The sequence below is a fragment of the Lepus europaeus genome, chromosome 18, assembly GCF_033115175.1.
Source record: "Lepus europaeus isolate LE1 chromosome 18, mLepTim1.pri, whole genome shotgun sequence".
Taxonomy (NCBI): Eukaryota; Metazoa; Chordata; class Mammalia; order Lagomorpha; family Leporidae; genus Lepus; species Lepus europaeus.
The window spans coordinates 45,719,430-45,743,630 of record NC_084844.1 but is presented as its reverse complement, the minus strand read 5'-3'; the positions used below and the strand labels follow the sequence as shown (position 1 = coordinate 45,743,630).

At 59.4% G+C, this 24,201-nt stretch overlaps 1 protein-coding gene across 2 annotated transcripts in view; it reads right to left on the bottom strand.

The window, feature by feature from the left end:
• Window positions 1–24,201, bottom strand: part of ABR (ABR activator of RhoGEF and GTPase) — a 135,018-nt gene that overhangs the window by 17,223 nt on the left and 93,594 nt on the right. For both annotated transcript variants that reach the window (XM_062175318.1, XM_062175319.1), the window contains 6 exons: window positions 21,140–21,262; window positions 20,803–20,878; window positions 19,940–20,044; window positions 19,006–19,080; window positions 15,525–15,622; window positions 15,085–15,216 (listed from right to left, as the gene is read on the bottom strand). In XM_062175318.1, the coding sequence (XP_062031302.1) occupies window positions 15,085–15,216; window positions 15,525–15,622; window positions 19,006–19,080; window positions 19,940–20,044; window positions 20,803–20,878; window positions 21,140–21,262 (609 nt within the window). The remainder of the gene's footprint in view (window positions 1–15,084; window positions 15,217–15,524; window positions 15,623–19,005; window positions 19,081–19,939; window positions 20,045–20,802; window positions 20,879–21,139; window positions 21,263–24,201) is intronic.

Sequence of the window (24,201 nt, the reverse complement as noted above, 5' to 3'; positions counted from 1 at the left end):
CACTTTCTAGGGCTGATGTCACCCCTGGGAGGTCAAGTACGCCCCACTGGCAGGAGATGTAACTAAACCCAGAGCCCAAGAGGCCAGAGTCACTTCCTCTCAGCAGGTTCCAGGAGCCACCGTGCAGGCTGGCAGCGAGAGCTCGCACAGAGGGTCCTCCTCCGAGCTGCAGGAGGCTTGCACGTCCCCGTCACAGCCTGGCCTCCTGGCTGTCTGTAGGGATGGGCATAGCCCTGGCTGGCCCCCTATAACACCCTTCTTGGGCAGTCGATTTGGTCTGTACATTTACAGAGAACCGTATGCTAGGCACTGGGCCGGCCTCTTCCTCAGATGCCCAACACCAGGGCCCAAAGCCAGCCCCCAAGGCAGCCTGCCCAGCTGCAGGACAGTCAGCTTCTATCTCTGATTTCAAACCCAACTCAGGTCTGGGGCTGCAGGCAGGACCGGCAGTCTGGCCTGGCACAGCCTGGTCTGAGCTGCCTGCTGGGTCAGGACCCCCCTGGCACACTGATTGAGCTGCGTGATGTCCAGCTGGCACTGGGCCAGCACTCATCTGGGTGGTCCCTGAAGAGGCGGCCTACAGTCCCCAGCCTCAGCACCACCACTACCCCCCACTCCCCTCCTTCCTCCCTGGGGGGCGGTGTCGAGGGCCCCTCTGCAGTGCATGCTGGAGGCAGGGTGGCCAGGCTTGGGCTGGGCACTGTGGAGGACACAGAGACCCAGGAGTCCCTGGCCTGGTCTGCTCACATTCCTGCCACCGTGGACTCTGAAAGCAGCCAGGGGACAACCCCTCTCCCTAAGCGACTGATGCCGAGAAGGTAGCCAGGCCGGTACGGGGAGCACCACCAGCACTCACAAGTTAAAGCCGCGGCCAGCAGACCCCTACCCACACCCCAGCCTCGGTCCTATGACCCCAGGAACCTGGCAGCTGTTCTAAGAGGCAGCTCCGCAGCTCCCACCCACGGTATTCCCAGCCCCCGGCCCCTTCCAGGCCCCCGCTGGCACCTTGTGGCGGAGCAGCCGGCTGCGCACCCGGCCCCAGAGCCGCGCGCCGGTGTTGGGGGGCCGCTTGCTCCCTGGCTCATCCAGTGGATGGAGACAGCAGCGCTCCAGAGGCTCGCACACCGCTTGCAGGCTGCAGTCAGGCTGAGGCAGAACGTCCGTCATGCCGGCGGCCCGGTCTGCGGGAGCGCTCTGCGCTCAGAGCCGGCCTGGAGAAGCCCAGGGGGCGGGCTCGGGTCTCTCCTCCCCTCCGTGCCCCTCCCTCCCTCCCGGAGTTGGCGGCCCAGCACGCGCCCAGCGGGAGCGGTGGTCCAGCCGAGCGCACTGCTGTGCACGGAGCCTGGCTGCCGCTGCCACCTTGGCCCAGGGGTTCTGCCTGCAGGTCCCAGGCGGGCTCACAAGATGCCAGTGGCCAGTGCGAGCGCCGCTGAGCGCTGCCAACTGCAGGCAGCGCGGGAGCGCCCCGCCCCCACGGAGGAAGTGACTCAAGAGAGGCACTGGAGCGGCCCCTCCAGAAATCCCAACCCCCTGACCCACGGCCCTCCCTCCAGCCCCTGCTCAATAAAGTTTGACAAGCAGCTGACAAACACAAGCCAGTCCCTTCCCCTCGGGATCCTGGTTAACTCCTTCACAGCCAGGCTGCTCCTGGGGGCCCTGCAGCATAGGGAGCTTAGGACCGCCCGCAGGGGGCCTGCGGGGGTCAGATCCTGGCAACTGTCACCCTCCTCCCTGGCGAAGGGCTCCCACTGCCCTGGAGGTCACCTACTCCTACCCCCAACTCTTACCCAAGCACCTCCCTGGAAGCCGACTTGGTGACAGGGACAGACACTTGTGGACAGGCACAACCCCCTCTGGTGGGGCAGGAATCAGGCCACCAGGGGTCCTGTTCCCGGACATCAGCACCAGCCAGGGACCACCAGTAAGACTCATGCCTCACACAGCAGCTCTCAACCATGCCCTGCACAGCTCGCCAAAAAAGGAGGCCGCTGGTCTGTGCCGGGCACCGGGGGACACGGACACAAGACCCAGCCGAGATCCTCAAGGTAACGGCTGAGGATGGCTTTTAGAGACAAGCCTGACCCCCAGATGGTAAGGCACAGGCAACCCAGGGCTGTCCAGGACGCCAGGCACTGCAGAGGAGCCGGGCACAGCCGAGGAAGGAAGCCAGCATTGGCAGTGTCCATCAGGAGCCAGATCCCCTGTGAAGGTCTCAATTGCATTTACACCTCATGACTTCCGGACCGCCGGTGCTACTGTCCCCATTTTGGAACTGTGAGAACTGGGGCTCAGGGAGGTAAACTCTCACCGGAAGTCATGCAGCCACAGCCGGGAACGACAGGTCCCCTTCACAACCACCACACGGCTGAAGGGAGGAGGGTTCTTGGGATGTGGGGCAAGGCGCTGGGTCAGGCCATTTCCTGGTTGGTGCACAGCAGGTGGGTCTGGGTAGAGACCTGGAATGCTGCTGCTGGGTCGTCACTGGTGGAGAGCTCTTGGGGTTTATGTAGAGCCCCTGGCGGCTTCCCTGAGCACAGCAAGAACTGGGGGGCTGGGAGTTGCCCTCTGGGGGTGCTCAGCACCACCCTAAGCCTCCAATGGACTAATCCATCTTTTCCCGACTCTGCAAAGTACCAGCACCCCCACCATACCTTGGAGGAAACCAGGGTCACAGAGTAGTTGGGCAACTTGCCGGAGGCCAGAGTGGGATGCCCTACCCTTCCCCGGTAAAAGCCCGGTGCCTTCTGCCCAGCAGAGGGAGTCCTGCCGGGGGCCTGTAGGGCTAGAATCAGGGCCAGCGCTGTAGGTGTCTCAGCAGGGCAGCCAGGCCGGCCCCACCTTTCCCAAGGCACCACAGCCCTTTCTGAGTGGTACAGCAGCTGAAGCTGGCCTACAGCCACCACAGCTAAAAGCTGGCTGAGCCACAGTAGCACAGCCAGCACCCCCTGAAAGGGAGCGGAAGAGATACCAGTGTCCCCTGCTGAGGCCTGAGTCACCCTTCCTGACCTGTCCATCCCCTGCCTCTTCCAGGTACCTGGGTGCCACCTTTTTCTGAGGGACTATGCAGCTCCCCTACCACGAAATTCATTTCTCCCAGAAAGGCTAAGGCTTGGCTCATTTTTCCAGCTCCATGTCTTCATCCCATTCATTTCATTCAAGCAGCAGTGACTGAGGGCCTGGCTATGTGCCCGGCCCTGGGCTAGGGGCTGAGGAATCAGAGATGAATCAAAAGCCAGGGCCTGACAAAGCTGCCACACATAGGGTGTGGACGCTGCTCTCCACGGGAGGCAAAGAGGCCTCCCTGCACTGGCCACAGCTCAACTGTGCACCTTCTATGCATCTTACCCTGACGGACAAGGCATCAGAACGAGGCAGGAAGTGCCATGGAAGTTGGGAGAAGGCGGAGGACATCTGTAGTCAGAGGGAGTCAAGGTAGCCCCGTTAGGAGGTGGCGCCCTCAGAGCTGTGGGGCACGGCCATCCTCCCCAGCTGGGCCCCAGCGCTTCTCTGCATGTCTCCAGCAAATGTGCAATCGGCGGTTGTGTAACTGGCTGGTAAGGAGCCATTGCACACGTCCACCCGCTGCAGACACACGGCCAGCACTTGGTCCTGGCCAGTTACCTTCTGAACTGGCCTCTTGCCGGCTTTTTAAGGTTCTCGTTTCCCTGGTCGAGCCACATACCACAGGGCGCAGCCTGGGGGGACAGGTACCCTCTGTCCGCTGGCTAGGTTGGGGGGAAGGGGTGATGGTATAAATCCTGTTCCCAGAGCCCTACACTTGTCTGCCTTAGGAGCCCCAGGCTCAACGCTTGTCTGGGTAAGGCACGCTCTGATTGGATGCACCATGGACGACCAGTCTCCATGGTGACATAAGCGCCTTACCAGATGGGTAGCCAAGTCGGAGGCGCTCCTGGAGATGCTCATCTTCCCCTTCCTCCCAATGGGCCGGGCCTTCCTTGAGGGACAGCACAGATTTGCCTTCTCTTCCCCAAGCCTGACTCATCCTTTCCTGGAATCACTGGCCTGGGAGCAGAGTGGAGGAGGATTTGTGCATGACAAATGTCCCCATCACACCGCTCAAGAGGGGCAGCCTGGACTGTAGGCCCTGTAGGCCCCCACGGCCCCTGCCCCATCTCTACTGGATGGGCTAAGCTCAGCTACTCTGGGCACCCAAGAAGTGACCACCCCTCCACCCAGCCACACCTGGCTGAACCTGCCCACCATGAGGACAGGCGAGAGCCCCTGTCTGGATAAACAGAGCTGGGCAATGAGGCCCCCACGCACAGATGTCACTGCCTTTGGAATTAAAAACACTCCCAGCGGATCATCCCAGCTTCCCCCACCCCCTCCCTGGGCTCCGGGCCAGAGGAATGAGAGGGGCTGTCCCTAGTGGGGCGTGGGTAGGAGCCTGGCTGGGGACTCGCCACCAGCACAGCTGTGACTGAGGTGAAGTCAGGTTAACTTGCTCAGCAGCAGCATGGCTGAGGGGGGAAAGGTCACCAGGGAATGACACAGGGCCTGTGACATGTGGGCGGGAGCCAGGCACTGCCACAGCACTGCCCGGGCACAGCGTCCAGCGATCGCCCCGGCCTGCGAACGCGGGGAGGAAGCTTCCTTCTCAGAACCCCGGCACGTGGCTGCCGCTTCTCTCAGCTGACCCTTCCCCACTGGAGTGACCTTCATCTCCCCCAGCCCTCGTCCCTGTCCTCTGGCTCACGGGACCCCGTGGCAGGAAAGGGAGTTTCTGAGCGCCCAGCAGACCAAGGCCACAGCCCCCTGGCAGGGAGTGGAGTCGGTGGGGGGAGCCCCAGCACACAGAGGAGAGAGGCCTGGCATCCAGCTGCGGATCAGGCCTGGCAGAGACCTGTCGGGCTCTGCGTGGTGTGGGGTGGGAGACCAGATACCAGTGGAGAGTAAGGTAGCACCAGGGTTGTAGGCAAGCAGAAGGGAATCCTGGGACTGGTTTCCGGCCGAGGGTGGGCACAGGAGAGTAGGCCAAAAGAGAACCAAGCAGGGCAGTGTCCAGACAGCCCAGGACCCGTGGGGTTGGCAGTGTCCTAACTGACGGCTCCGTGGTCCCTGCAGCCCTGCCCAGTGCTCTCACCTTTCCCTGTACCCATCCTAACGCAAGCCTATGGATCGGAAGGACAGAAGCCTTGAGAAACGGGGACCCACTTCTACATCTTTCTCGTCTACCCGTCTGATAGCCTGAGTATCTGCTGTTTACATTCAAGGCCTGCGCTAGGTCCACGGGCAGGAGCACCTTGCCGGATGTCACTGAGGAGCCAATGGCAGAACTGAGCCTGGCAGCTGCCTTTCCACTCATTTACTCATTCATTCATCCACTCATCACTGAATGGACAGCCACGATGCACCAGGCTGGGAGGCTGCCGTCTACAGCGCAAGTCTGACTCAGCCAAACCAAGTGCTGGCCAACCCACGCCACGCCCGCTGCCGCCGCCACCACACACACACACACACACACACACACACACACACACACCAACCAACTGACCCTCCAAACAGGAAGGCTCAGGGCTCCTTCAGGCAGTCCAGGCCTGAGACCGCAGAGCTGCCCAGGGCTCTGGGCTCTGCCTGCTAGCAGCTGTGCCTTTCCTAACTCAACTCCCTGCTGATCAGCAGCCATTGGTGGTTAAAGACAGATGTGTGGGCTGGGGCTGGGGCTGGGGCTGGGGCGTGGGGTTGGGTGCGCCCCGGTTTGGGATGTACAGTTGAAAGGCAGGGAGGAGGAGCTAGTTGCTCCATAGACCCAGTCTGCTGGAGGCAACGTGCTCTCTGCCACCCCTGGCCTGGGCTGGCTCCCGGACAGGCCACGCTTCCTCACAAGCTGCACTCTCTACTCTGCCTGACCACCTCCGCCTGTGGTCTCAGGGGTGCCTGGTGGCACTAAGTGGACCGGAGACGCTGAAACAGCCCAAGAGCTGGGCTGCTGCCGAACTACCCAGTGGCACAGCACGTCCCTGGCAAGCTCAAGCGATTCTCAGGGCACGCTTGGTCACAGAAAAGGGTGGAAAATCCACTTGAGCCTTTAGGAACATTCTGCTTATCTAGAACAAAACCCACCCAGGGACAGAGTGGGCAGGCCACGCCCCCCCCCCCCCCCCCGCCATCTATGCCTTCCTGACCCAGGACGGCAGTCATAGCCAGGAGACCCCCCTTGGTCATTTGCCCATTCCTCCTCACAGGAAGGAGGTGGTGTGGCCAGGGAACCCCAGCAGAGCTAGTGGGCAGGGGAACCCCGGGGCATGCTCTGGGCACATGGGACCCCCCAGGCAGCATGCTAAGGACATGACAGCCTCAGGTAGCAGGGCTGAAGGCTGCTGAGCCCCTGCCTCCCGCTCTTCCACCCAGCTCTGAGCTCAAGGTGATCTGCAGGAAAGCCCTGGGAAGCCAGGGACCTGGCAGCCACCCTCTTTCTCTGGATTCAACTTGCACACCTGTCAGACCAAGAGTAGGGACCAGCCCAATGGTCTTAAATAGTTATTATTTTTACTATTATGACTTTGCTGAGGTCTGTCCCTCCTTTTTTTCCAAATGAAACCTTGTGCTGAAGACTCCCTGCCTTCCAAGTGGATAAAGGCAGAGGGCAGAGGTCCTGGCCAAGGCCCACCTGCTCACACTTCTGCCTGGGAGCTCTTCAAGTCTCTCCCAGGCACTCTCAGCCCTGCAGGCAGAGCCCCCAGCTCTGAGCCGCCTTTCAACTGAGGATGGCTCAAACCTCCAGTTCTGTGGGTGGTCGTGGGGCAGTCCCGACAGTCCCTGAGAGAGCTGCTGCTTCTCCTGACCAAGGCCGTCGGCCCCGTGCTCCCTCTGTGTGAGGGCCAAGCAGACTAAGGCTTTTTCAGGAAACTTCTGGGTCGCAGTCCTGGATCCACAACTCAGGTCTTCCCTCCAGTTCTCTCCCCATTTTGCACAAACGCAGGGCTCCTGCCTTGCTGGCACGGGTTAACACTTATCTCATTGGGTCAGCCTGGTTGTCAAGCCACGCTGGGGTGTGTTCTGAAGCCAGTGCAGCTTACCCTGGCCTCCACACGTCACAGTAGGCTGTATCCAGCCATCTCCATCCCAGCCCGGGGGGAGAAGCTGAGCCAGGGGTTAGTCCCCCAGTTAGCACAGTCACTGCCACAGCCCGCAGCACCACAGCAAAGGCCGGGCTGGCAGTGAGGGGCTGCCACAGTCTTGGAAGGAAGCCAGCAGAGTCCACAAGGCAACCGACCCCTTACTGGTGCTCACATGCAGCCGTGGCCCGAATGCTGGGAGCTCCCTGGCAATTCCTAATCCACGTCCTTTTCTCAAATTTTCAGAAACAGAAACCACTCTAGGGCCTGGTGTTGAGGATCCCTGGGAGGACAAAGGTGCACGTGCAGGGCAATGAGCTACTCCCTGCACACAGCAATGCCTGCTGCTTGTACCTCCTGGGGCTCTTGGAAGGCCCATGGGCTCGGGAGGATGCACCCAGAAGGCTGCCTGTGGCAAGCCAGCTGGGATCAAACCTGGGTCTCCTGCCAGAGTCCTGGAGCACCCAGTACTGGAGCAGAAAGGAGAGCACCCTTCTTTGGGTTTGGTGGGAGGCTGGAAGTTAGGGCCTGGACAAATGGGTTCTCCAGGTCCTCGCTGGGTCAGCTTCTCAACTACCCAGGGAGAATGGCATGGAGCCTTCTTAGGTGGCATTTGCAAACCAGGAGGGTAGCTGGGGACTCTTGGGCCTCCACCTGCTTCCTGTCTCTACAGTCTACTGGGCAGAATGCAGGCTCCCCCGATCAGCAACATCTGGAGATGGGGATGGCTGGCAGGGGTCTGCACCAAGCATTTGGACAGCACTGCGGGCACTCTGCCGGGATGCAGCCCCGGGCCTCTGCCCACCGAGGACAAGTACCCTGCTGCCGTTCAACTCCCAGAGGCGTCCATCCCTGCCTTGCTGAGTGGCAGCAGGTGGGGTGCTGGGCTAGGGAACCTACGGGTCTGCCACAGCTGGGGTGGGTGGGGCCTGTGCAGGGCAATGTCTCCAGTCACCTAGGCCTGGGGAGGAGGTGGCATCTCAGGCAGGGAGGAGCAGAACCAGGCCTGATGCTCAGCCACCCCATCCTATGTGCTTCTGAGGGCGGCATGGTGATGGTAGCACAGGGGAGGGCTTGTAGGCTGGCGCAGGCAGCAGGACACACACCATGAACTCCACAGGCAGGCACTATCCCTGGACACCTGCCTCCAGCCCAGGCTGGGGCAGGGCAGGGGCTGGTCGCTCAGTGTCCAGGGGCAGGGAGCTGCCTTGGGTTATGGGGTGTGCCAGATGGGGGCTTGGGGACCCTGGTGGTAGAATGAGAGATAAAAGCCTGCTTTCTCACAGCAGCCTGCTCGGACCTCCAACCTGGTGGACAGAAGGCCTGGCCCAGTGGCCAGGGGCCCAGAGGCTGGATGGGAGAAGGTGTCAGGGTCACATGTGAATGGCCTCTGTCACTCTCCTGGGCAGGGCCCCAAGCACCTCCTGGTTCCACTTGTGAAGCAGCAAGTGGGCTAGAGCTGGAAGGGGTTCCAGGTCACCCCGGCCAACATGACAGAGGCCAGGCTTCCAGGACAATAAAGCGGGCCCTGGGAAACCCTCAGGCAGAGTCAAATGGGGACAACAGACCCTATGGGGGCCAGAGGGAGCAAACAGGGGTGGGGGAGCCCCTGACTCCTGCCCTAGCAGGCTCCTGACCTACACTCGCTCCGAGCTTGCTCACGCACTGCTGAGTAATTGAAACCAGAAGCCGCTCCCTGGCTGCTGACAAAGGCCCCTTGTTGCCGGGCTCCTCACTCGCTCTGTGCTCTGGGCCTGACCAAGCCCAGCCAAGAGCTGCTCCACAGGGATGCGTCCTGGCTGCTCTGCCCTGGGTTCAGGCCGCAGTGAGGGCCCCAGCCTTGACTTGTCCCTCCCTCCACCCTGAGGTTCATTCATCAAGGCCGAGCTGGACTCCATTCACTCCTCACTACAGCCCATTTTACAGGTAAGGAAACTGAGGCTCCGAGTACAGGAACTCACCCTTTGCTCTCAACTAAGGACAGAAGGTTAGACACACCAACCCCCCAATCTGTCTGGCCTCAAAGCCCCTTTGACCCCGGCTGCAGGATAAAAATTCCCTTCTGTTTTCTTTACTGGATGGCGAGGTCCTGTTTATTCTTTGTATGTGCTGTGCAGTGCTGCCATTTAGCAGGTGCTTAATACATGGGAATGAATGAGAACTCAAAGTCTGGATGTGTGTGCCACAGCTCCGACCAGCTCTTCTGGGTGCGCCCCATCCTCACAGCAAGAGTGGGAGTAACTATCTCCATCGAAGACAAGGAAATGGAGGCTCCCAGAGGTCAAGAACTGTTTCCTGACTCTCAGCCCAGTGCTCCTCCCCCAGCATCAGGGTCCCTGCATCCCACACTCACTACATCTGAAAAGCTGACTGGCAGTGGGGAGACAAGGAGCCAGGGACTGTCACCCTGGCAGGGAGAAGGCTGGGTGACTCAACGGTACAAAGCTCACAGTGACCAGCAGTGCCCTGGGGTCACACGGCCCCGCTCTCCTGTGACAGCTGGGAGGCGTGGAGGAGGGCCCCCCGTGTCTGGAGAGGAGGCTATGAGACCTCAATCCTGAGAGATGGGGCTCTTTACCTCACCTAAAAGTAACAAGGGCCAAGGTGTGAACAAGCACGGGGCTACCGGTGGGTGAACGGAGAAGCAAGCCATGGTCCCACCCATTCCAGGGAGGGTCACTCAGGCCCCAAACAAATGGAATCCACCCCCTGCGACAGCACAAAGCCCCTGGTCCAGACAGAAAGTAGGATGGAGGCTGTCGCGGAGGCGTGGGGGTTCCTATTTAGTGGGTACAGAGTTTCATTTGGGTGAGGGGTGGTGGTGATGGTTGCATAACACTGCTCCTGGTCTGTACACCTAAACCTTATTAAATAGACTCAGCTTATGTTATACACATTGTAACACAACTAAAACAAGAATGAAATGATTGGGCTTGGTGGACATTCCCAGTCCCGAAGGCAGGGGACTGGCCTTCGTGACCTCCTGAATACCACCGATGACAGTTCTGATCTCTCATAAGCTGCCTGGTGGCCCGGTCAAGAATGTCAAAGGCATCCCCCACCCCCACCCCCAAGGGGTCCAAGCTTTGGAAGGAAAAGCCTGAACCCTGCAGTCAGCAGAGAGGGCGAGCTACCCCCCAGGCATCGGCACGCTGGACTTCCTTCCTGACCTGCAGCCCTGGAAGGGTCCCAGGAGGCACTGCCCTGGCAGGCGGCTGGGGAAGCCGAGCTGCCTCCCATGCAAGGGGAGCCGGGGTGAGGGGGCCGTCCTGGGCCTGTGGCAGAGCTGGGTGCGGGGAAGCAGCTGGGAGGAGTGGTGAGGGCACAGAGGGGCTCCCCTGCATGAGACGGCACCCTGGTCTCGGACCCCTCTCCAGACTGAGGTCAGGGACAGGAGCTGAACTGTGGGCCCTTAGGGACAGCCTTCTTCTATGGCCCAGCCAGTCAAGATGGGCTGGGCCCTGGGAATATGCTAATCAGTAGGCGGAGAGGTCCCAGCTGGGGACAGCACATCTGGAGCCTTGGAGCAGCATGGTTGGAAATAGATTAGAATAAACATGCAGGAGTCCCCAGGGAGCCAGGGCAGACAGAGCTCGAGGTGGGGGGAGGACCTCCTGGCAGAGTTGTTACCCTGGCTTGGCTGGGGCCCGGGCACCAAGAAGAGGTGGAGGGTGGGGTGGCCTGGATGGAGAATCAGAGGCCTTGGCCCCTCAGGTCTGGAAGAGGAGAAGGGGACCAAGCTGGTAGGATCTCCCACTCACTCTCCAGTGACAAAGGACGCGCTGACAGCCACACCTGTCCCCGCACCATCTACGAGCATTTCCATGCGCTCACGTGCCCAGCAGCTGACCACACATGACCGACCCGGGCTGGGGACCCTGCACTCAGAGCTGTGTGGCTGTGGCCATGCTGCTCACCCTTTGTGCCCTGTTTGCTTGTCTTCAAGACCAGGATTGGATTACATGCCATCCAGGAAGGAGTCCTTCTGCCCCCTGCCCCATGATTTACTCCTCCTCTCCCCTCCCTCCTACTTTCCCCTCCTGCTTAGGGCCTTCATTTCCAGGGACACCGCTGCCTGTGGCCGCACGGGTCCTGCCCCTGGAGAGCCCAGCCCACTCCTTTCAGCTGACCCCGAGCCCGCCCACCTTGCTGGAACACAGAGCTGAAAATGGCACTTGCTCTGTGGGCTGCTGTCAAGGGAAAGGACTTCCCTGGAGTGTACAAATTTCTTTTGACAGCGTATCAAAAAAGGCAGTTCTTTAAGACTGTGGGCAGCCCTGCCCCCCGAAAAGGGGGTTTTGATAATACTACACGAAAATAGAAAAATATAAATCACACACTATGATCAAAGCTATGTTAAAGCTTACATACCAGGAGAAGGGAGGAGTGGTTTGTGACTGGGTTCCAAGTCTCTTTACTACGACTGCAATTTTCCCTCTAACATAAATACCCGGTGCTCTCACACCCCCCTCGCTGCACCCCCCACCAAAGCCTCCCTAACTGCAGCCCTTGGCGGCCAGTTCCTTCTTTGAATTCCTGCCGCGTAAGTTCCCATCTTGTTGCTTACAGAGCAGCGGGAGGCAGAGGAGCATCTACAGTTGGGGTCTGAAGCTGGCTGCCAGCCCAGGTTCAAGGCGTGACTCTCCTACCTGCACTGCGTGGCCTGGGACAGGTTATTTAACCCCTTTTACAACTGTTAACGCTGCTACACGCAGGGTACACGGAAGAGGCCCTGTGTAAGGGACGGAAGCAGCCAGCATGGGGCTGGGCTCCCGGACACTCTCGCACAGTCCCGTTCCCAGGCCCTGGCATCCGGCTGCTCCCTGGAGGCCTGGTATTCATTCCCAGGCAGGGGTGCCTTCCCCATCTGACAGGAGCTCTTCTAGATGGGGACCCTGCAAGTCCGGGGGCAGCCAGCTCCACACTGGGCAAAATGCTCCTTGCCAGGCCTGTCCTCTGCCTTAGGTAACCCCTGTGCCCCAGGATCCTGGGACAGACACCGCCCCGTGCCTGTCTCCTTCCCCAGGTCAGGCGAAGGCCCTCAGCCCAGGCTGGCAGACTGCTGGAGAGAAGCCTGAGCAGTGGGGACCCCTGGCCTCCCCTGCTCGCTGGGGGCAGATCCACCTCCCCAAGCCATCAACCTCAGCACCCTCGGCTGCCAAGTGGGGAGGTTATCAAGGTTGGATCCTTCGCAGAGCGGTTGCAAGGATCACGGAGAGCACACTTGGGAACGGGATTCCCGGAGCACATGTGCCGGACATGCGTGCCGGTGATGAGCCTGTCACTACACACTGCCCAGCCCCAGCCTGCTGCACCAGGCAAAGCCTACGAGAGAGGGAACAGTCACAGGAGCAGAGGCTGGATCGGGCCGAGGGGGAGGGGGCTCTGAGGGAAGGGGGCGGCAGAGGCAGGCCTTCCTCCCCCAGCCTCTTCTCCAGGCAACCTCAACTCCCCTGAGGACCTGGTTCTACCTCAGGGCCATCTTAAGGCCAGTGCTGGTTCCCATTCTTGGCCATGTGACAGCAAGGGCGGTGGGAGTGGCTATGGGTGCGGAGCGTTCTGTGGCTCCACGGGGCCGGGCCACGTGGAAAGGCTCAGCAGACTCCACAGCCGGCCTGGCTGTGCTCAGGGGCTCTGAGGGCAGTCGGGGACGGGCGCCTTATGAGCCCCAGTGTGCTCGTTGGGGGGCACCCCTCCCCCTCCCAGGTCCACAGGACGCTGCTACAATGGCTCTGTGGCTGGGGGGCTGGACGCTGGGGGAGCCCAAAGGCCCAGAGGCCCCTGGCAGGCCCAGGTCAGCTGGCAGCAGGAAGGTCCGTGCTTAGCACTGACTCCCAGGCCCCGAGCATTCCTCGAAGCTTAAACACAGGAACGTTTCCCTTCCCAGACGGTGCTTTCTGCTCTGCCAAACATAACCTGGCTTCCTCCCCCTCCCCCAGCCGCCATCTGCTCCTGTCTCCAAACTATGATTGATGGTGTGTTTCCCCTGGGGGCGTGCAGCTGAGAGAGGAGGAGGAGGCGGGACCACCACGAGGACGGTGACTATGATGAAGACGACTACCACGACGATGACAACAGGGCTGAAGTCCAGGTAGGGGGGAGTGTGGCCTTTGGGGCCTGGAATCTGAGCTCTAGGGTGCATAGCGCCCGAAGTGCCCCCTGAGCTCGCTGCTCTGGGCGCCCTCTTTAAGCCTTCGGTTACAGCCGGGGGTGTGCGAGCCGGACATCTCTCTCCTCGGGGGGTCTCCGGGACTGGATCCGGCTCCCATCCCCTGAATGTAGAGCTCTTCTCTCTCTCTGGCTTGCGGTTGCCCAGCAACACTGTATCCCTGGTGACAGGCCTGATGAGCAGGGTACAGGTCCCACAGCATCAGGAAGGGACGTGCTCAGAAACACGGGGCAGTATGAGGCTGATGGCCAGGTCCCCACCAAACAGTGCCCTCCCCTCTCCAATACTGGAGGCCCCTAATTCCAGCTTCCCACCAATGCAGACTGCAGGGGCAGCAATGATGGCTCAAGTCATTGGGTCCCCGTCACCCACATGCGAGACCTGGAGTGAGTTACTGGCTCCTGGCTTTGGCTCAACCCCAGCTGTGGGCAGGTGAGGAGCGAATCAGTGGAAGGGAGCTTTCTTTCTCTGTCTCTCTCCATGTCTCCCAAATAAATTTATTTATTATTATTTATTTTTGGACAGGCAGAGTGGACAGTGAGAGAGAGACAGAGAGAAAGGTCTTCCTTTTGCTGTTGGTTCACCCTCCAATGGCCTCCACGGTAGCGCGCTGCGGCCAGAGCACCGCGCTGATCCGATGGCAGGAGCCAGGTGCTTCTCTTGGTCTCCCATGGGGTGCAGGGCCCAAGCACTTGGGCCATCCTCCACTGCACTCCCTGGCCACAGCAGAGAGCTGGCCTGGAAGAGGGGCAACCGGGACAGGATCGGTGCCGCGACTGGGACTAGAACCCGGTGTGCCGGCGCCGCTAGGCGGAGGATTAGCCTAGTGAGCCGCGGCGCCAGCCTTCCCAAATAAATTTAAAAACAACAGAAACACTGGAGCCTCAGACATGTGGGGAGTAGTGGGATACCTACACAGGTCCCAATGCCAAAGACCACTTAGTCAAGGGCCGGATAGCAAGTTGCAACCTCAAAAATGCATCAGAGAACAAACATTTCCTATGGCAGAGCAGCATCTAGCTCCCATGGTAGACAGGGCTGTCCCAGCCTGCACCCAGTCACATCTGGGCAGCCATTAAGAAGCCCAGAGCACCTAAGGCCCGTTCACAAGCCCAGAATCTACTTCTGCCACAAGTACGAGGCCACACAGGGGCCAGCCTGGAGCGTGGAGAAGGGCTCAGTCCCATCCCATTCACTAGTGCCTGGCTCGCTCAACAGGTAAGTGAGGAGCTGTCACCCTCAAAACTGGCATTCAGAATGTTCAGAGACACAGGCTGCAAAGAGTGCCTTTTTCCTACGTACACCTATATTTTCAGGGCTCCAGGAAACACAGCTGACAGTGAGGACCCGCCTCTACTGGTGTTCAGAGAATCCATGAGGTCCAGTGACCTGGCCACAGGTCAGAGACCAGCCTCCAGCAACCCTGCAGCAAGCTAAGCCTTTGGGAGGACAGCACCAGCAGGGGATGTGTGCTCACTCCTAATACCGGGCAGCCGGCAGACACTGCTCATCCAACACACTCATCCCTCCTGTTCCCAGACACAGCGTCAGAACCCTTCCCAGGAGCGAGCCAACAACAAACTGAATTTGGAACGTGAACACGAAGGCAACTGCTGTCCTCTGGTCTATCTTGCAGGAGTGGGGACGAGCCACCTGAGCCAGATGTGGAAGCCAGGGGAGCCACGCCCACACGGGCTGCTGGGATACAACAAGCCAGCTGCGGCCCAGGAACCGCGCTCAAGCCAGCCTTGAGCCAGCATCACAGAAGCTCAAGCATTTTGACCCAGAAGGCAACCACCTCCCCCAAAAGCCCTGCCTGGTGCCCGGGACGCCCACCTGGATCTGTCCCTTGCCCATGATCTTGTCCACGATCTCGTTGTTGTCCTTGTTGACCTTGGTCTTGTCGTAGCACTTTTCATAGCACAGGATCCGCAGGGACTGGGAGCCCTCCAGCTCGATCTCGAACTCCTGGGGAGACACAGCACAAAGGATCTTGAGCTTCCCAGGCTGGAAGACCTGGCTTCCTGGCGGGTGTGGCCCTCTGCTCTGTGAGGGTGGGGTGACAGGGCCCGGATGACCACCTCACCAGCCAGCGAGGGCATCCTCACTTTCCAGAGCCCCCAGAGGCCTCCCTCTCACTGAGAACTATGGTCTGGGAGCCTGGCACTCGTGGGCACAAACACTACAACCAGCGAGACAGCTGTTCACTGACGGGCCTGGCAGACGGGGCCTGGCACAGGCGGTCGGGCGGGCATGCTCCCCGACAGACCACTCACCTCATCCCACTTGGGCTCTGTTGTGTCCCGGAACACCCTGGTTTTGGCTTTGCTGACAAAATAGCCAAAGGAATCCACCTCCAGTGTACAGTACAGGTCTGCAGGAGGAGACAGACAAGCAGAGTGAGGCTCGAGACAGAGGCCTGGGGGAAAGTTGGGGGCAACGCGCAGGGGGCACCTTGGTGATCTGCTCCCTGAGGGCCCACACCTTCGGGTACCTCCGACTTGTCCACTCTCCCCGTCGCACCCCAGCCAGGCTGGCCCCGTGGCCCTCCACGTGCCAAGCTGCTCCCTTAGGGCTGCTGCCCTCACTACCTGCTTTTCCCACATGGTCAAGCCTTCCCTGACCACATGGGCTGAAGGAGTGACCTCCGCTTCCCATGGTTTCCCAGCGGTGGTGAGGCTGCGTCACTGCAGGGCACTGGGCCACACACCAGCCCAAGTCCGGGCAGTTTCCTTCAACTTGAACTGAAGTGGTGTCCGACCTCTGGGCCCCTGCTGTGTCTTTGTCCACAGCAAACACCACGGGCTTTCTTACTCCCAAGTGCATGCCCTGGTACTCGGAGCAGGGGTGGGCCCACAGAAGGTGCAGTGACTCTCTGGGAGCTGAGTGGACACTCTCACCACCGTCCAGCACTTCACATAATGGACTGGTAGGGGCTGGCGGGGTCCCTGAGGTTCCCCTCTCCATCCCTGGCCTCCGGGCTGAAATTCCCTCCTCTCCACCTGGTGACACAGGGCTGGGAGCCGCTCTGTAAATCCACACACTCCTTCCAGGGCTCAGACCCTGCTGCCCCCACTGTGGGCGTGGCCAAGGTCAGCCATCAGGGTGCTGGTGCAGGGGTGTGGTTGAGGCACCACGGCCCACCCTCTGTGACAGGAATGAAGGTGGCAAGGGGCAGAGGTCAGAGGGTGGGTGTGCAGTTTGGCGGATGCCAGGAGTCACCCACCCCAGGAGCAAGGGGGTGGGGAGTTGCCGCCGAGAAGTCTCTGGCTGGGTGCAACGCGAAGTAGATGTAAGTGGGAATCAGAACATGCTGGAATGTGGGTGCAGATGATCGGGGACAGGCTGTACAGCTGGACGGGGGGGGGGGGCAGGAAGTGCCATTGCCACTGATTGTGGTGACCCTTCCGTCAGAGGCTGGGAGATTGCTCACAGGGTCAAGGTGAGGGCCGTAGCATCAGACTGTCGGGTTCAAGTCCTCATTCTCTACAAATAGCCTAACTTCTCCCCTTGGGGCTGTGGTCCTGAAGACAGGGGCAGCGACGGTGAGTCCCCCCTAAGCCCAAGTGAGGCCAGACCAAAATTACAAGGACAAGAAGCCATGGGTGAGGATTCAATGGGTTCTACCCCAGGCCAGCAGGAGCAACTGAGCAGGGCAGGGGCTGGGGTGGGAGAGGTGGACACAACCCTGAGGGAGAGAGAAGTTTTCCCACAGCTCCCCCAGCCGCCAACCGCCTGACCCAATCCAAGAGGTGGACACCTGCTCCTCGAGGAGCCCCCCTACCCAGGCAACAGGAAGTGGTGGTGGGGGCAGGCAGCATGGAGGTGGGAAGCACCTGATTGAGCTGTGCAGCATGCAGACACAGGCGTGCACAGCAGCACCACAGAGCTGGGAGCCAGGAAGACTGGGCCAGCTGTCCCCAGCACGGCGTGCTGTGGGTCGGGGGAGGGGCCGGGAAGCCACCTAGTTAACAGGCAGCCCGAGTGCTGAGAGCAGGGCTCCTGGCCAGACTTCCAGAGTGGCTCAAAGTGGAAGCGCCGGGCTTTGGTGTTGGAAAGCATGGATTCTCGAGCCCTGCCACATTGCTGGAGCCCCCTGTGCCTTGGCTTCCCTGTGTGTGGACTAGGAATGAGGCCTGTGACCCCATGGGAACAGGCTTGGAGGGTGCCACGGCACTGCCCGCTCGCCTGCTGCCTTCTCGTTTTCCCCAGCTGCCCAGTGGGCGCTCTGTAAATCAATGACTTCACTCAGGCCCCTGAACTCCCTTCCATCTGAGGATAAAGGGAACCTGGCTCCTGTCTTCAAAGTGCCCACAGCAGGAGAGGCCGATGATGAGGGATGAAGCCAGGTGACAGGCGCAGGGACCATGGCTCGCCCTAGTGTGACAGCAACACAGTGAGGGGACACCTCTTCACCCCGGCATCGCGGGAGGCTTTGCGGTAACAAAAGCTCCATGTGGGATGCAGCTGGGAGGGTGGGGGCTCTGGGTCCCTGATCCTATGTTGTGTTCAGACCTTTCCTCTCTCCTGACACAGTTCGGTATGTTCATCCGGCAAACGGGTAGAAACGACTCAGCAGTTCCTATGCAGAAAGGGGACAGCGCTGCGGCACAGTGAGTTGAGCCGCCACTTGTGTGGCCGGCATTCGATCTCAGAGTGCTGGTTCAAATCCCAGCTGCTCTACTTCCTATCCAGCCTTCTGCTAATGTGGGTGGGAAGGCAGCAGATGACCAAGTACTTGAGGCCCCTGCCACCCATGTGGGAGACCAAGATGAAGCTCCTGGCTCCTGATTTCAGCCTGGCCCAGACCTGGCTGTTACAGCCATTTGATTTTTTTTTTTTTTTTTTTTTGACAGGCAGAGTTAGACAGTGAGAGAGACAGAGAGGTCTCCTTCCATTGGTTCACCCCTCAAATGGCTGCTACGGCTGGCGCGCTGTGTCGATCCGAAGCCAGGAGCCAGGTGCTTCCTCCTGGTCTCCCATGCGGGTGCAGGGCCTAAGCACTTGGGCCATCCTCCACTGCACTCCCGGGCCACAGCAGAGAGCTGGACTGGAAGGGGGGCAACCGGGACAGAATCCGGTGCCCTGACCGGGACTAGAACCCGGGGTGCCACAGGCAGAGGATTAGCCTAGTGAGCTGCGGCACCGGCCTATTACAGCCATTTGAGAGTGAACCAGTGGATAGAAGATCTCTGTCATTCTGCCTTTCAAACAAACAAACAAATCTTCAAAAAAAAATTCCTATGCAGATAAACAGTGTAGCTGTATTCTGTGAAATGCTAAAAACATTCAGTCATCGGAGGACAACAATCCACAGGGCTGGTGACCTATAGACTTAGGGAGGGAAGAAAAAGGAACGCGGGTGCAGCATCCACATCCCAGGCGGGCTGAAGCCCACTCTCAGGCCGTATTAACCCGTGTGAGGCCTTTTATGTAGAAGGAAGCTGAGGCTCAGAGAGGTTACGAAGCTTGCCCAAGGTCACAGTCTGTGATCCGCAGAGATGGGCTGGAGTCCAGGCTTTCACACACCTGGGGGGAGGGCTTAGGGGAGAGTAGGCCTTGGGGACCAAGGGCAGGAGTGCTCCCCCACCCAGGAGGAGCCGGCTGCTGGCCTTTCAGGCAACGCCCCACTTAAGGTGTGCGTGCAGGACCCGCCTGGGCAGAGCAGGGGGACCTGTGGGAGGTCCCACACGATGGTTCCGAAGGGGCTTTCCACGAAAGGCCGAACAGCGGCTAGCTAGGGTCAGGGACACTTACTGGCTGATTGTTTAAACCCCTTGGCCGAGTGGACGATGACGTGGAGGAAGCCATAGAGTCCTGGAGACTCGTCATCTGCAAGAGAAGAGTGCCCAGGGAGGGGCGGTGAGCAGCTTGTCCCCTCCCAGATCAGACCTGTGCCTTGGGCCCACAGCACCACCTGGTGGCCAGCAGGAGACGTTTCCCAAGCCCTCGGCTCCTCTGCTGTGAGCTCCCCAGTAATGCCAGGGCCCTTCCCTTTCCGGCTGGGCTTGGGAAGCCAGATCCCATCTCCAGACCCGGCCAGGGGTTTCGTACCATTCCCCAGGGCTGCCTTCCCTCCCTGTGAGCCCTGCCAACCCCACGGCTACCCTCCCCCACCTAACCTTCAACGTCTAAAGGGACTAAAGCGAGGTCACTGCTAATGGAAGAGAGCGAGCTCAGCCCTGCCCCTTGCCGGAGACCCCAGCTGACCCTGATGCTCCGAGGGAAGCTGGCTCTCCAAACGCCTTCCAGAGAGCAGGCTCCCTGCCAACATCAGAGGCGGCCAGCACCCAGCCGCTCGGTGCCACTCTGAAGGCAGCTCTCCCTGCCCAGAGCCCTCCCACAGGCGCCTTGCTTGGCACTCAGGGCCTTCCAGGAGCTGGGCCCTGGGATTACCGTGCATCTTCTACCCTCCCAGCCCCCACGTCCCATGCTTCAGCCTTCTGCTCCTTTCTTCCAGCTATTTCCTGAACATATTAACAACATGGTCCCGGTGCACAAGGGCCCCCAACTCTCCTCTCAAGCCAGAGGGCGCCATCAGAGAGCTCAATAGACAGGAACCAGCAGGCCCAGCCCAGTGCAGCCCAGGATCCATCTGCAGCTCCGAGTCTGGCTGGGTCCCTCCAGAAGGCTCCAGCCATTCCCTGGGGGTTGAACCTGCTGGCTGGGCAACTCGGGCTCTAGATCTTACCATCTTTATTGCTGGTGACAGGAATGTTGTGTACAGTCCTAAGCTTGAAACAGGATCCTGTGAGCACCTGGAGCTCCACTGAGCTCAGGACAAAGGCCTGGAGATCTGTAGGAGGAGCGAGAGGAGGGGGCATTGGCACAGGTCCATGGGGACTGCAGCTCCGCCCGGAGCTGCTGCCAGGAGGTGGTCTCGTTCTAGGGGCAGAGTTAGTCCTTGGTGGGGAGTGGAAGACTTGCAGGCATCCACCTGGGCACAGCTGTGCATGCTGTCAGAGGGTTCAGAGTAGGAGAACCTGGGGGCCGGCGCTGTGGCAAGGCGGGTAAACCCACCTCCAGTGCTGGGCACTGGTTCGAGTCCCGGCTGCTGCACCTGGGGTCCAACCCCCTGCTAATACACCTGGGAGAGCAACAGAGTGGCTCAAGTGCTTGGGCCCCTGTACCCACGTGGCAGACCCAGAGAAAGCTCCTGGCTTTGGTCTGGCCCATCCCTGGTGTTGTGGCCATTAGGGGGAGTGATGCAAGATAGACCTCTCCCTTTCTTCCTGTAACTCTGCCTCTCAAATAACAAAATAAATCTTTATTTAAAAAAAGAGTAGAAGGCTCTTCTGTTGAAGAGGCTCAGGCATGTGTGTGAGAGACAGCAGGAGGGCTGTGGTCCAGGCCCATCCCTAATTCACAAGTCCCTGGGGCAAACCACTTCAGTCCTTGGGGCCTCAGTAGATCTGAAACATCAGTTAAGAGCCAGCTCCCTGGCACCTCCCAGGGTGCAGCTGAGGGTTAAACAGGAGCTAACGGGCGGGAAGTGCTTGGAATACAGAAGGCCCCTGTGGCCACGGCCGCCATCAGAGCAGGGCAGGACCTCACCTTTCTTCTGCAGTTTCTGAATTGCTTCTCGCCACTCTGACCTCTCATAGTCGGAGGATAGCAGGAACAGGTAGCTCTAGAGAGAGAGGAGAGAAGCACTAAGTGGGGTGGCCAGCGCCAGAACCCAGTACATTCTCGGATTCTAGGGCCCCCAACAAAGCTGCTTTTCACCCAGGCACCCTTGGGCTCAGAGAAGGAGGTAGCCAGAAGATGGAGGGGACTCCTTGTGGGGAGAGGAGTCAAGAGCTGGAGCCATGGCAGCCTGTTTGGGGCACCGGGGCCCGGGTTCCCACCACTCAGGGCCAGGAGCTACAGGGAGTGGGCAGCCCCAGCTGACCTTTCCATTCCGATTGTGGATCCGAAACGGGATCGTGGGGGAGTTGAGCAGCAGCAGGAACTCATTCTCAAACATCTTCTTTTTGAGGCGCTCGATGGCCCGGCTCTGTCCCTTGTTGGCTTTCTGCAGGGGCGAGGCACAGACGGTCCCCCCACTCAGCAGCTCTAAGCACCACATCCCCCTGCGTAGCAACCACGCTTCTTACTGTCTGCATTTCCTGGCGTTCTGACACCTTGGGGGGCCTGCCTGAGTCAGCAGAACCTGCTCACCCCCAGGGGTGGCTAAGTCACAAGACCCCGAGGGACTCCCCTGGGCGCACACCCCGCAAACCCACCAACCCGATGCCCACACCCCCAACCACCTGCTTCATCTAACGCTCACCCGCCAAGGTACCTCCGCGCTGTTCCAACTCACCAGGGGCAGGGACCAGGCAACCGCAGCTGTCAGGTAGCCCAGGGCCCACCCACTCTCTTCAAAGCAGCCATTCCCCTGCCCTGCCTCACCTCTCCCACAGAAACCCCCAAAAAGGCAGGGGGTCACACCTCCTCCCTCCTTCTGCCTCCTGACCAGCCCCCGTGCTCCCTGCTGAGCCCCTTCTTTTGAAACTGAGACAAGAAGGTCTTGCTGGGGCCCTGGGCTCCGCACTGCATCAGAGACACCGGTGCCAGAGACCTCTGACACCTGTCAGCACGAGGCTCTGTGCCCCGGCCCCTCCTCCAGTTTTCCAAGGTAAATGCACTTTATAAAGGGCTCCTCCCTTTTACTAACTGCTATGGTGCTCAGCTCCAACACCAGCTTCCAGCTCTTCAATTACAGCTCATTTCTGAAGCTTTTTTTTTTTTTTTTTTTTTTAACCTATTAGACGGGCAAAGTATTAACAACTACCCACAGCCTCAAAGCCAGTGCTGTGAGTGGGTGGGGGACTATGGACTCCACCCTGCTGGGGGTGGGGACAAAATAGACACAGGTGATTAAAGGCACTGGAACTTGGGCCCAGCCACGCCCTTCGCAGCCCAGGGTTTACTGCAGAGGTGTCTTGTAGCACTGGAGAATCAGGGGGCCAGCGCCATGGCATAGTGGATTAAAGCCCTGGCCTGCAACACTGGCATCCCATATGGGCACCAGTTCAAGTCCAGGCTGCTTCACTTCCAATCCAGCTCCCTGCTAATGTGCCTGGGAAAGCAGCAGCAGATGGCCCAAGCGCTTAGGTCCCTGCATGCACATGGGAGACCTGGAAGAAGCTCCTGGCTCCTGGCTTCGGACCGGCGAAGCTCCAGCCATTGCAGCCATTTGGGGAGTGAACCAGCAGATGGAAGACCTCTCTCTCTCTGTAAGTATGACTTTCAAATAAAATAAATCTTTAAAAAAAGATAAATTCGGGGCCAGTGTTGTAGCACAGAGGGTTAAGCTGTGGCCTGCAATGCCCTGTATCCCGCATGGGCGCTGGTTCAAATCATCGCTGCTCTGCTTCAAATTCTTTTTTTTTTTTTTTTAATATATTTATTTTGAAAGGTAGAGTTACAGAGAGACAGAGAGGTCTTCCATCCACTGGTTTAGTCCCCAAATGTCTGCAATGGCCGAGGCTGGTCCAGGCCAAAGCCAGGAGCCAGGAGCTTCTTCTGGGTCTCCCACATGGGCGCAGGGGTCCAAGGACCTGGGCTATTTTCCGCTGCTTTCCCAGGCACATTATCAGGGTCTGGATCAGAAGTAGAGCAGCCAGGACTCACACCAGCACCTAGGAGATGCTGGTGCTGCAGGCAGTGGCTTAACTTGCTCTGCCACAGCGCCAGCCCCTCTGCTTTTGATTCTGCTAACGCACCTGCGAAGGCAGTGAAAGATGGCCCAAGTGCTTGGCCTCCCCACGTGGGAGACTTGGAAGCAGTTCCAGGCTCCTGCCTGCGATCTGGCCCAGCCCTGCCCATTGCAGCCATTTGGGGAGTGAACTAGCAGATGGAAGACCTCTCTCCCCTCTCTCTGTCTCTCTTCTCTAACTCCGCCTTTAAAATAAATCTTAAAAAATCATTTTTAGAAAAAGGTACATTTTGATGCAAAAGACTTGAAATCCATGCATAGTCTTCTCATCACATGCATTTTTCATGAAGTTTTTGAAGCATCCTTGTATACACACACACACACACCCCAGAAAACATACAGAAGAGTGCAGAAGAACACATTGCGAACTGTTAGCAATGGGCAGGGCATGCTGCCTGCTCATACTTGGGCACTGTGCACGTCTTTTGCTACAACAAACCTGCATTATACTGATGATTAAGGAAGAATATAAAGTTTTAAAAATTTATCTTTAAAAGGACAAATCTCTTAAGATCCCTTAATCTGCTCCTGTGACTCAGGGCTGTGCTTATGAGTGACTCTCGTGCTGTGGCCGGCACCGGGCCTGCCTACCTTCTCCACTGCGCGAGCACTTGGTGGGGGAGGGGTGGTGGGGGTGGGAGGTGTGTGTCCTGCACATGCCTGCAGCCACCGCGGGGCTTGGCCTGCACAGCCGGCGCTGGAGGGCGGGCACACAGCCTGCCAGTCCCAGGACCTCTTCCCCTCCAGTGAAGCGGGCAGCACCCGGCCGCCCAGGAGGTCACCTGTACCGGTCAGGAAGCGCCCCCAGGCAGACCCTCGGCCTTAAAGACACCCACCCTGTTCAGCTAAAAGGGTTCTTAGGGGCTATCTGGTCGTAGCAATTTGCTAAGCACCTCTGTATCACACGCTAAGTGTCAGGAACACGGACGAGAAGAAAACTACAGGCTCACACTTGGGTCCAGATCCCAAAGGGGAAGTGAAAAAGCCGAGCACACGTCTAGTGGGGACCATTCAAGCAAAGCCAGAGGTGAACACCAGGAACTGGCAGTGGGCGCCCCACCCAGAGGTGAGAGGCTTTGCAGGGAGGCCGGGGCGGGGGAAGAAGGATGCCCAGGCCAGATGAACCACGCCCCGGCCTCCTGTGCAGTCACTGGAAGGCCTCTCCTCCTGGCTGCTCTGCTCCAGCCACCGGCGGTGTGTCTGTGAAGTCAAGGCTACACTCTTCTTTACCAGAGCTTTGGCTGCGTCCC